We start from the raw sequence: 12257 nt of genomic DNA, 5'->3' as shown, positions 1-12257 counted from the left end.
ACTGCCCGTGCCTATCGCTGTCTCCTGTGGGCATGCAAGAAAGCAGAGTTAATTCCGAGGGAAGGTGTTCCAGCAGCCCAAAGTGTAACTGGAGCCCTTGGGAGACGCCTGCAGAGCAAGCAATTATTTTAGGGCTGCCAAACAGGAGAGGAAGCTGTTCGGGGGGACTGGGGTTCCCCTGGAGGCCCACAGAGCTGGTGGCCAGGCGGTGCACAGGGGTCTGATGGTTTTAGGGAGCTGGGGAGAGGGCGAGGAAGCACTGTCCCCGGTGTCTGCCCTGTGTGCAGCACTTGAGCAGGTAACTCATACCCAGCTGGAAAATGAGCTTATCAATATGCTTCCCTCTCTCTGCCTGTACGGTCTTGAGTGGGACGGGTTTGTCCTTGCCCTGCAGGTGAAATAGAAACGCACGCTTAAATATTCCCCGAGTGATTAATATACAGCGTGCAGCTGCCTCCGTGTTTCGCAGCCCTGCTACAGTTGTGATTAACCCTGACGCAGTTCCCTGTGGTGGTGAGTCACCCGTGTGCGCTGCTCAGGGTGCCGTGCCGAGCCGTGCCGTGCCGTGCCGAGCCGTGCCGTGCCGAGCCGTGCCATGCTGTGCCACACGTGGAGCCCAAGGGCAGCAGGAGAGGCTACTCCGGGGGGCTCCAGCTCCGCCAGGCAGGGCTCCCCTCCAGCACCTCGTGCCGCTGTTGGGACGTGGCCACCGCAGCGGCGCAGATGGGAGCCGCAGCGCCGGGAGCGTGCGGGGTGATGCCAGGGGAGAGGTCGCTGCCCCTGTGGATGCGCCCGGGCTTGTGGATAGTAACCTGCACCGGGTGCTGAGCGATTGGGGAACTGGGTTGTAGGTGAAGGCTCCTGGAGGGCAGGGGAGAGCTGGATCCGTCCTCTCGCAGCCCTTGCACTGACTCAGCGCTTGGCACAGCCGGGGCAGCGCTCTGCCACTTGCGTTTCCCTGGAGAGCGGCTGCCTTTTGCCACCCCGGTGCCCCAGCCAGAAACGCGCCCAGGTCTGGGAGCCCTGGTGCTGGTGGAGCCCTGCCCGGGAGGTGCGAGCAGGGACCCCGCCGGCCTCCAGAAGCGGCACCCACGCTCTGCTGGAGCCAGCGAGCCGCCCGGGAGCTGCACCCGGCCAGTGCTCGCCGTGGCGGCGTCTCCCAGCGTGTGACGTCTGGCTCGTTATGTAGACACCAGGTCAATGAATATTAACCAGCAGTAATTAGTGGACACCTGCTGCCAACTGTTAAATAATTTATCTCTCAGATTGGCATCCAACCCCAGACCACGCTAGGTACCTTGGCGGTTTGGCGTCACGCGGAGGGGCTACGTGATTTGACTGAGCAGGCAGGGAGCGACACTCGTTTGTGCAGAATTAATTTCCAGCCTGGGTGTACCTGCCGCCTGAAACTCGGCGGTATTGAGCAAACAATGGGAGAATTTGGGGGTAATTTCCCCAACTACATCCTCAAGACAAGCGAACCCCCGTGCCATGATGTTCCTCAGCCTTTCCAGAAGCGCGTCAGGGAGCTGGAGGGGGCAGCTGGGGTCAGTGCATTCCAGTTCCCCCCCCCCATGGCCCTGTCAGTTTGGTTTTGACACCCGGGGGGATCGAGCAGCCCTAGCGTGGCTCCCGCCAGCCCTTCGGGGAGTGGTGTCCCCAGTGAGCTGGTTGTCACACCGGCTGTAATGGCACAGACACCACTTGGCTTCCTGCCTCTGCCGGAACGCTTAACCCCCTTCCCTGGCCATCGCCGTGTCACCTGTAATGGATTTTGGGTCCTTGCCTTTCTGAGAGTGCAATCCCAGAGTTTTCCCCTCTCCCTCCTGCCCAGAGGAGCTCTGGTGCTGGCCAGGCTGTGGAGCTGGGACCTGCTGTCAGTGCGTGCCGCTGCTCGCTGTAAAGCGGGGCCCAGCGGGTGCTGCCCGGTCCAGCACAGCCCTCGCCGAGCATAGGTGAGAGCCATGAGCCCGTGTCTGACCCGAAGCTGCTGCCGGAGTTGGGTCACGATGCAAAACACCAACATTTCCCATCTCCTCGGTTAGGGAGGTGATGCAGAGTGCTGTCCATGTATGTGCCATCCTCGTGTCCGATCCTGACCTGTGTTTTCTTTCCCCTCTTACCTCCAGGCGTTGCCCTGCTGTCCAGCGAGTACCCAGAGCAGGTCCTGCCCACCCTGCTGGCCCGCTACGGGTGCCCCACACAGGGCACGGAGGACACCCCGGCTGCTGTGAGCAGGATGAAGCTGGGCGAGGTGCTGATGCGTGTGACCCGGGCGCTGGGTGAGTCCGCAGCCACTCTCTGCTCCCTTGGGGTTACTGCGAGGCCCGTGCAGGGCGCTGTGGGCTGCTGCTCTGCTGTGCTCTGCCACCCCTGGAGACAAAAACCCCGGGGCTTTTTGTGTGCTGGAGGTGGAAAGGTGCCTGGGCATGGGGTCGCGTTGGGGCATTTTGGAGATAAAGGCCAGCGAAAGCCCAGGCTTTGTCGGGCTGCGGGTTCCTGCCGTGCCCACTCGGGATCATGGGGGTGTGAGCAGATGGGGCCAAGCCCCCCGTGGGCAGGGTGAGGCTGAGGGGACCGCCGCGGCGCAGGGATGTGAGCGGTGCCGGGGCAAAGAGGTGAGCCGGAAAATGCTGCCGGGAAAACCAAGCCTGGGGCTCGAGTGTGTTGCACAAGGGCCCGCGATTCCCTGGAAAACCCCATCTGCCTGCCTGCGGGGCAGACGGGAGCCGGTTCCTGGGGCCTTCCAGGCTTCGCCCTGCGTGGGGGGACCTGGCCCCATGGGAGCGGGGATCCTGCCCCGCCACTCGGCAGCTTCCCAGCTGAAGCCCAGGCAGGAGCGGGGGCGCAGATCCTGCAGCCGGCCCCCCTCACCCTCGGCAGCCCTCGCTGGGTTCAGAGGACGCCGGGAAGCGCCTGGACATGCAGGGCTGAGGGATGAAAGCTGTACGAGGCCTTTCCGGCAGCTGCTGTTGGGACATGTCCTAAAACGCCTCGTGCTTCTCCTGGTAGAGGCAAGGCTGACAAGAGCAGGCGTTCGGTGTTTCCAGGGCACCAAGGGAAGGAGGAAGCCGCTCTCCCTGGTGCCATGGGGCTGCCGGCAGCCCCATCCCAAGGAGCTGAGCTGGGGCCTCCAAGGGGAGCAGGCAGCACGTGGCAGTCGGTCCTCCTGGCCTATGCACCCTCTATTCAGTGTCTGATCTCGCTCGGGCTTGAGAGGAGCATAACGAGCCCTGGTTCCGCAGCCAGGCCCCCCAGCTTGGCACCTGGCCCTCGCATTGTTCCCACCAGTGCCAGCCCAGTGGCAGCTCTGTGCCACCCTCTTTCCTGGAACCGTGGCAAGGTGCGACCTGCCCAGCCTTCGCGCAGGTAACCACAGCCTGTTGTTTGTAACAGTCGTGCTGTGCAAAAGGCTCCTCTCTCCCTGGGCACAGCAGACACAGGGAGCACAACAAAGTGCTGTGTGCTGCACCCTGAGCCGCCCCCTGCTCTGCTCCCCCGGGGTGGCAGCTCAGGCATCACCCTCGGTCCCCATCCTCACGGGATGCAGCGCGCTGCGTCGCCCAGCACAGCCCAGCTGCTTGGGACAGCAGCAGCACGGCTTGTTCAGGCAGGATGGTGACTGTATGCCCCGCAGTCCTGCTTCAAAAGGAAGAGGAGGAAGAGAAATCCTCCCATCTGGGGAATCGCTGCCTTGTGCGGGGTCGGCGTGGGCTTGGGGGCACGGAGGTGGAACAGGAGCCGGGCACGTGGTGCTGTGCTGCCTGGCTGGGCGACAGCGACCGGCTCCATGCTTCCTGGCTCTGGCTGCACTCGAGGCACGTTGAGCTTAATTCTGTGTTAAGGCAGCAGCTGTTCCAGATGGGGAAACATCTGTGCACGTCTCCTGCGTGCAGAGGAGTGACGTGGCAGCGCTGAGCTGCTTATAGGAGCTCTTGGCCAAGGCTCCAGCACTCCCTGTGACTGCTCCCCGCACCGCAGCAGCTGCAGCTCAGCATCGTGGGCCTGCCCCACGGTCCCTGCAGCGTGGCCGCTTGGGCTGCCCGGGTCCTGTGGCTGCAGGGGCAGCTCCTTGTGCTGCATCCCGTAGGGTTGGTGCTGCCTCGGTCACATCTTGGCCCCTGGGACGGGGACAGGGATGAGGGGTTCACATGCTGCACCCTCTGAGGTGCTGGGCATTTGTCAGCCATCACACTCGCCACCTGGCAGCTCCCCGCCTGCCACACGGCTGCAGAGCGGGGTCACCACTGCACTGCCACCTCCAGGGTCCCCGCAGACCCCCTGGTGACGGCTCTGCCCCAGGACCATCGCAGCTCCTGCACTGCTGCGCTCCTGGCAGCAGCTCCCCCGTCCTCCCTCCTCGCTGCGGGAAAAGTCTCTTGGCTCTAGGCATGAGCAGCAATTGGCAAAGGGCCCTTTCTTTAAAGATAATAACATAATTGCGCTGCAGTGTGTCAGTGTTTTATTCAGCTCCTCAGTAGTTTGGCTCCTTCAAAGGCGCTTTATCCTTTAACGACACCTCCTCTCGCCTCCCAGGCGGGCGGGAGCTGTGCTTGCAGGTACGGGGATGGCCGGGCAGGCTCTCCGCCAGGATTTCAGGTGCTGAGCGGAGGTGCGAGGAGGAGCGGGCGGAGGGCTGCGTCGCCCACGAGTGGAGCCCCGAGGGGAGGGACAGGCGAGGGGCACGGTCGGGGTTTGCACGTGGCAGGGCTGAGCCCTGGCGCTGAGCGCCGCTGCCGTGCCCATCCCAAACATGGCCCCGTGCCCTTTGGTCCAGCTTCGTGCCAGGGCTCAGCGGTGCTGGGCCAGCCCCGAGCAGCCTCCCGGCGGGCCCGAGCAGGGGCACGGGACGTGGTGGGGCTCCCGGGGGTGCTGCTGGGGGGTGCTGGCAGCAGGAGGGTGGGCACGGCCCCCGTGGGGGCTCTCCTCCCCGCTGCGGAGCCTCTGCTGCGGGCAGCGACTGCGGCGTGTCCTGGCGCGCCTGCGTATTTATAGAACACACTGCACCGAGTTGTTTTTGTTGCAAAGCTTCGGTATTCCAGACAAAGGACTTATCTGGTGCTTCCAGAAACACTTTGCTCTGTACAGCGGCACCCTTGTGATTCAGAGCTCTCCTGCTGCTGCCTTGCACCCGGGGGCCGCCGTGCCTCCCTCCCCTGCCTGCCTCCAGCCTGCCGGAGCCGTGCCTGTGCGCGAGCGGTTGCTCCAGGGAGCGGGGCCATCGGGAGAAGTGCACAACTCAGTGCTGTCAGCAGCGGTCCCTTGCGTACAGGAGGTGAGAGAGCACTGATGGCAATGCCGCTGGGTGCAGTGCTCAGTGGTGCTGGACAGGGTGCTGGAGCCGTGGCAGCGGGTGCTCCCTGGGCGCTGTCTGCCACCTGGGCCCTCACCACGTTCTGCACAGTGAGGGCACCTCGGGGCCTGGTGGGGCTGGGTGCTGCCTGAGCAGCACGTGCCTCCAGCGCCGCCACTCCCGGCCTGAGCCCCTGGCTGCGGGCAGGGCCGGTGAAAGCAGCGATGGGGAAACGATCCTGCCCTGCTGCCCTCCTCCCGTAGCAGAGCCGATGATGCACCTCCCGGAGCCCTGCAGGAGCCGTGGGTGCTGTGCACGTCCCCTGCCGCCGGCGGGTGTCCTTGTCAGCCCCATGAGGAAGCGTTTTTGTTTCTGGCACCTGGCAGGAGAGAGCTGAGGACAAGTTGGGATCTGCTTAGCGCCGGGACGAGGACAGGAGCGCACAGGGCATCTGAAACCCGACACAGCGGGGGCCCGTGTGTGCCTGGCCCAGCATCGTGCTGCAGCCCCGCCCCACTGCGGCTGGGGAAGGGCGAGCTCTCCCCCATCCCAGGGTCCATGAGGAATTTGCATCGTTCCTATGGACTTTGCTGCAAACCATTAAATGTGCTCCAGTGCCGAGGCAGCCGTTCTCCCTTCTCCACTGGGCGTTTGTCTCACTTGCTGCAAGTGCGATCCGTGAGATCCCTGGAGCTTTTTTTTCCCTGCTCACCCCACACGAACACCTCCCAGGTTAACTTTGTCCGGCAGCCCGTGCTGTACTGGAGTCTGCCTCTGCAGGAGGGGTGCCTCCACATCGGGAGCACTTCTGGCTGGCGTTTTGGTCGGGCCTGGACCCGGTGTCCTTGGCGCGGGTATTGTGCAGTGCAGGTTCACCGCCTGCGCACGACGCACCTCTAATTAGCTGGCTCACACATCCCCGGTGGCCTGCCTGCACTATTGCTGTGGGTTCTTGGCGGCTGAATGATGTGAGAATTTGGGCCTTCGCACTTCGGATTGTTTATTTGTAGCACAGTCACCTATCTGAAAGGCCCAACAGAAGACTGAGGGAATACGTGATGCACCAAGCGCCCCAGACAAAGATCTTGCTCGGGGATGCATTACACGCATCTTACCCTCTCGGCAGAGCGGGGGATGCCCGGGTGCCTTGTCCCCAGCAGCGCAGGGGGTCACCGTGAGGGATCTGGCTGCATTGTGCTCCAGATGTTGCACCCAGCTGTTCTGCAGGACGCAGAGGGGGCCCGAGCTTCTGTCTCATGGCTGTGCTGGAACCCTGTGGGGTCTCCTCCCAGCCAGCCGTGCTGTGCTCTCTGTCCTGGCATTGCCGTGACCGCTGTGCTCTCTCGTGCAGGGGACATGGTGTCAAGTACCCGAGAGCCCCTGATCCATGGCCTTCCTGCGGGGCTCCCGGGACCCGGACAGCGTGCTGCGCGCCAGCAGCCTCTCCAACCTGGGGGAGCTGTGCCAGAGGCTCGGCTTCCGCTGGGCTCCGTCGTCCAGGAGGTACCGACCCCCCCCCGACAGCCGCCATCACATCCCTCCTGCCACTGCCTGGGCTGAGGGCCGTGGGGATGGAGATGTTCCGGCTGGGCACGAAGTCCCGGGCTGTGCCACCCAGTGGTCCGGGGCCCAGTCCTTTGGGGGCAGGGCGGTGGGGAACGGGTGCTTGGCATGGTACCAAAGGCCCCCCAAAACCCCTGGGGGAGCCCCCAGCTGTGCCATAGCAGGGGCTGGCTCTGGTTGACGAGTGGCTGCTTCGTCAGCTGCCGGCAGGGTCGCTGCTGGGGGCACAGCAGCACAGTTTCTTTCACAGCTTACTCTGGGAGAGGACGTGAATGATACTTGCAGATATTAGGGTGTAAAAAAGTCATTCAGTCTGAAGCAAACGCCTGGGAAATTCTAGTGCTGATTTTCAGGGCTGAGAGCTTTATAAAGAGCTAAAAATGTCTCCTGTGATGGGAAGTGATAGACAGCCCCAAGGGAAACGCAGCGGGATCTGCTCCGCCCATCCTCATTTCCCTACAGCAGAAGACCTCAAGACATATTTTGTACCTGCCAAGGGCACCTCCTCCCCCTTAATGAAACCTCATTATCCTTCACGCTACTACCGACGGGGAGCACTCGGTGCCCACGTGAGCGCCACGGCAGCGGTGCTCAGCCCTCGCCTGGGTGTGTGCCCGGGACGGGGATGCGCAGAGGTGCCCCAGCTGTGCTCCTGCGAGGGGCGGCCAGGCCTCGGGCACGTTTCTGCCCTGGCTGTGCGGGTGTCCAGCACCCAGCCTGCGACCCGGGGCTCTGGTCAGGCTGCGGATGTTGCAGCAGGGCGAGGAGCAAGGCATCGGGTGCGGGAGCAGAGCCCGTGGGAGCTGCAGCCCGGGCTCGAACGGGGCCGATCTGCATCCGCTCAGCTGGCGAGCACCGTGCCCAGCGGCTGCACAAGGGCTTGCACGTTTGGGGAGCTGCGAGCAGCAAACCCTCAGCGCCGTGCTGGTGCGGGCGGCTGGCAGGGTGCTGGGCTGGAGGGAAGGCAGCAGCGTCGGCGCGGCACTCCGGCTTTTCTCCCTGGGTTCCCTCTCGCTGCTGCTCACGCTCAATGGGGTAATGACAGCATTTGATGAGATGCCAATGCACCACACATGCAGCTATTTCGGGAACAGCGCTAGCTCTGCTAATTCTTCCTGCTGTCACTGGGTGTTTAATTAGGTTCCTTCAACTCGCTTTTCTGAAGCTCTCAAAAGACGTCTGCAACAGGCGCTCAGCCCTGGCAGGGAGGGGCTCGGTGCCCCGCGAGCACTGGTGCTTGAAGGAGGCAGGCCCCGTGGCAGCAGCGTTCCTGTGTGGGCTTTTAAGGACACTGTGTGACACCAGGAGCACCGCTGCAGCCTCAGCTGGGCTCGGCGCCCCTGATGAAGGCGAGCCTTGTGGCAGGGCCATCATTGCCTCCCCTCACCTGCTTGTGCTCGCGGTGCAGCCGCTGTCCCCTCGCCCTGCTCACTTCCCAGCTGCTGTGCTCAGGGTCACAGCGCGACAGGCAGAGCAGCGCCAGCATCAGCTGCTTCACCCGGCATCACTGCCACCGCTGGCTCTGCAGGACTTGCAGCAGTCACGATTTTTGCTGCAGAAGTCCACCCCCTGTCTGGGCGCTCTGCAGTGTTGCAGAGGGACCCAGGGCTCGCGAGGCAGCACGGGGACACAGCGTGGCTGCGGCTCCAGAGCTGGCAGGAGAAGGGCACAGGGACACATCCCCTTCCTGGCTTAGGGAAAGCCTTTGTGCGTAATTACTGGTGATGAAGTCCTTTCCTGAGCGCACTGCTCAGCACCGCTCTGCGCTGCAGCTGCTGGCCGTGACGGTGCCCTGGGCAGAGCCCCGATGGCTGGGTTTTCCCAGGCAAATTGCCCCAGCTCCAGGTGAGCGGCCGCTGGGCTCTGCTGCTCCAGCCCCAGGGAGATCAGGGCAGCACGGCGAGAGTCCGGCAGCGGGTGCAGAGCGGCATTTCTGAAGGACGGAGGTGCCGGGAGGGTTTTCCATCCCCCAGCCTCAGGCCACATGGGGCTGTGGCTGCCTCTGCGCCAAGTGGGACCTCCCTGCACGTAGCCGAGTGCCAGAGCCCCACGCCGTCCCTGCCAGGTCACCCTGCGTCCCCTGATGGGAACTCTGAGCCCCTGCCTAAGGGCTGGCCGTGGGTGGTAGCACCGGCCGCGCTGATGTCCTCCCCGTGCTGCCCCCCCAGGTGACCTCCTGTGTGACGGCCATCGCCAAGACGGACCCCGAGGCGGAGGTGCGCCGAGCCGCCGTGCACGTGGTGGTGCTGCTGCTGCGGGGGCTCAGCGAGAAGGCTACCGAGGTGGGTCACCTCCCGCTGCCCCACGGCATGGCCCCTCTGCCCCCCGGGGAGGGGAGACCCTGGCCTGGAGCACAGTACTCCAGGGGTTGTCCCCTGCCCAGGGGTGGCAGGTCCCGGCCCCTTGTTTGTGTTGCCTCTGGTGACGAGGAGGGCAGCAGGGACCATCTGGGTTCAGGGGGTGCACGGGGTGAAATTCCACCTGCAGGCAGCTCCCTGAGAAGTCCTGCTGATCCAGGGGGCTGCCCCCCTGCAGGGCCAGGCTGCCTGTAGCGGCGAGTGCTCTCGACATGTCCCCGCGTGGTGACGGCTGCAGTCACCCCAAGCTGGCGTTGTGGCTCCGGCATGCGTGGCAGCTGCAGGGAGTTAGGAGAAAATTAACTGAGCTATAATTACCTGAGCAGCTGCAGGCTTCCTCTGCCTAAATTACTGCTGATTCTGGAGCAGGCGGGTGCTGTGTGCCCTGCTCCCGGTGGGAACGGCCGGGAGAGGGCTGGGCTGGGTGCAGCAGGGACGGAGTCATTCTCACAGCACCGATGCAGGCAGCAGCTTGGAGAGCCTGGCGTGGTGACAGCCCTGCCAGCTCCTTGCTGCAGTCGTTTCAGTTTCTCTCTCTCCTATTGCTTTAAGCCAGAGCTGCCCTTTGTCTCCCTTTCCCTCCATTCTCACCCTCCCTGCAGCTCGGACCCAGCATGCGGCCTTTTGGGGACAGCCTGGTCCCTGATACGTTCCTCTGCGAACGCAGACACGCAGCACGTCCTGGCCCCAGCCACAAGCAGAGCAGCCCCTCTGCCTGGGGCTGTGGCTCTTGCCCTCTGCCCAAGCCAGCCCCGCGGCCACCCGGCCTCGTGCACTGCCTGGGGGTGACCCCTCGCAGGGTCCCCGCCCTAGGGACACGTGCAGACGGGTGCTTGTGAGGGCACCACGGCAGGAGCAGCCGTGCGGGAGCTGTCCCTGCGTGTGCTTTGTGCTCCGTGCACGCCTGCTCTTTGTTTCTTTGTGGAGGCTTCAGGGAAGGCTGCCGGTGTCACTGCCGGTGTCACTGCCGGCGTTCCCCTCCATGGCTCTTTGCTCCCCCAAGTCGAAGCTTCTCCTCTGTTTCTCCACCCCCACGCCCCAAAAAAAAAGACAACCTGGTTGTGTTTCCTCCTGAAAGCAATCCCAGTCCCCACGGCTCTCTTACTCTCTGCTTCCCATTTCGTTCCTCAGCCCGGGCAGGAGGGCCGGTTCCTGCAGCGCTCAGCCCCGTGTCCTGCCCGGCGCTGGGGCGACGCCGACCCTCTGCTGGGGCGCTGGCATCTCCCCGGGGCAGCAGCGGCACCGCGCAGCCGCAGAGGTTTTGTTTCCCTGGCTCGGAGCAGCAGCACGGGACAGGCCATCCTCACCTCATGGCTTCCTAGAAGTGGCAGGGCTCCTTTCCGCAGGGAGCCCCAGCTCCTGTGCCACGGGGAGCACGAGGCTGGGGGCCGAGCCACGGATCCGCATCTACCTCTGAGCTTGCTCCAGCTCCCTGCACTCCTCTCGAGCTCTCCCTCAGGGCTCTGCTCTTCAGAGCACCCTGCTCTGGGAAGGGCCTGGCTCCTTTCTCAGCACTTGCAGGAATCTGCCCCCGAAGCCATCGGCGGTTGGCACCTCTTCCTCCTGGCACCCGCTGCTGCAGGCGGGCGAGCTGCGCCCTCCTCACGGGCCCTGCAGCGCGGGGCTGAGCCCGGGGACAGCTCAGCAGGGCGGCTGGCACCCAGGGGCTGCTGCCAGCGCTCGGCCACCACGGCTGGGCCCGTGCCGGGGGCTCTGCCCGGCCCCTCCAGCCACAGCACCCATTTCAGGGGACGTCAGGGCACAGGCGTGTGGCACGGTGGCGTTTTTGCATTGCAGCTGTGAATTACTTTGTCTTCCCCAAACCACGTGGAGCACCTTCTGCTCGTGGCCCAGCCTGAACCCATATCTGTTGGTCCTGCTGAGCCTAGGGGCTGTGGAGCCTCTGCCAGGAGCTCGGGGCTGCTCTCCGCGTGCCCTGTGCCTGACCTACAGCTTGTGGCCCCGCACTGAAGCGCCCTCCTTCCTGGGGCAGGGGGACGTGGTGGTGCATCCCTTGGGGCAGTTCCCTGCTGGGCTGGGCCGTGGGGCAGCGCCAGGTTCTGGGAAGCCGTGGGAGTTGCCCTGAGGGCCCCGATGATCGATTATTTGGCTTGGGAAGGACCAGGTTTGCCCAGGCCGTCGCCTCCCTTCCCGCTTCCCAGCAGTGTGTTGGGACTCAGTTCCTAGGAAGGAAGCAGCCGGTTCCCCGCGGGAATCCCCAGCGGGCAGCTCCAGGGTGCCCCTCTGCAGGCAGGGGTGCCGCGGTCCATGGGCGGGTAGCTGGGGCTGGTCACGGGCCTCATCCTGCAGAGGGGCTGGGGATGCTGCCCCCTCGCAGGGCTCGATGCTGCAGCAGTGCACGCATGAGCAGGGCCGTGCCGCTGGTCGTCGTCCATAGCTGTCCTCGTGCACTGCGCCCACCCCGGCTGCTGCCAGGGCCGCCCAGCTCGCGTCCATCTCCCCCATCCCTGCAGGTTCAGGGGCCTGGGGAGAGCTGGCAGTGCCATGAATGTGCGGGGAAACTGAGTCACAGGAGGGGAGGGCAGTGAGTCAGCGCGGCGACGGTGGTGGTGCCGCGTCCTGGCGCTGCCCAGGTGGAAGGGGCACAGCCGCGCCTGCCAGGGCACGCCGTGCGCTGCTCGGGGCCTGTGCTGGGTGCCGGCGGGGCTCCGGCGGGTGCTGACCGTGGCTCTGCCCTCTGCTCTCCCCAGGTGCTGCGGGACGTGCTGCGGGACCTGTACCGCCTGCTGAAGCACGTGGTGGCGGCCGAGCCCGACGGCGCGGCCGTGCTGCACGCCCAGCTGGCGCTGGAGGAGCTGGGCCAGGCGGTGCGGGGCGGCCTCTTCCCCCCGCAGGTGCTGGAGAAGAAGATCGTGGTGCTGCCGTAGCAGGTGCTGGCAGCGCTCCCCTACAGAAAGAGACTTTTCCTGCTCCCGTGCCGGGCGATTTTGCTCCCTGGAGGGGACAGGTTTGCTGCACCCTCGGGCCGCCTGCAGCAGGTGCCAGCCGTGGTGGAACCGCAGCGGTGCCGGGGGCAGGCAGCC

General features: G+C 64.8%; 1 protein-coding gene across 1 annotated transcript in view; it reads left to right on the top strand.

Annotated features, from left to right (window-relative positions):
* TANGO6 (transport and golgi organization 6 homolog) overlaps positions 1–12232 on the top strand; it is a 31356-nt gene extending 19124 nt beyond the window's left edge. Inside the window, 6 exon segments of the mRNA XM_035566214.2 lie at positions 2130–2282; positions 6645–6682; positions 6684–6771; positions 6774–6796; positions 9025–9138; positions 11925–12232. Coding sequence (XP_035422107.1) covers positions 2130–2282; positions 6645–6682; positions 6684–6771; positions 6774–6796; positions 9025–9138; positions 11925–12101 — 593 coding nt within the window. The 3' untranslated portion in view covers positions 12102–12232.
* Positions 12233–12257: the final 25 nt, after the last annotated feature.

The sequence above is a fragment of the Cygnus atratus genome, chromosome 12, assembly GCF_013377495.2.
Source record: "Cygnus atratus isolate AKBS03 ecotype Queensland, Australia chromosome 12, CAtr_DNAZoo_HiC_assembly, whole genome shotgun sequence".
NCBI classification, from domain to species: domain Eukaryota; kingdom Metazoa; phylum Chordata; class Aves; order Anseriformes; family Anatidae; genus Cygnus; species Cygnus atratus.
This window is presented reverse-complemented; position numbering and strand designations above follow the sequence as displayed.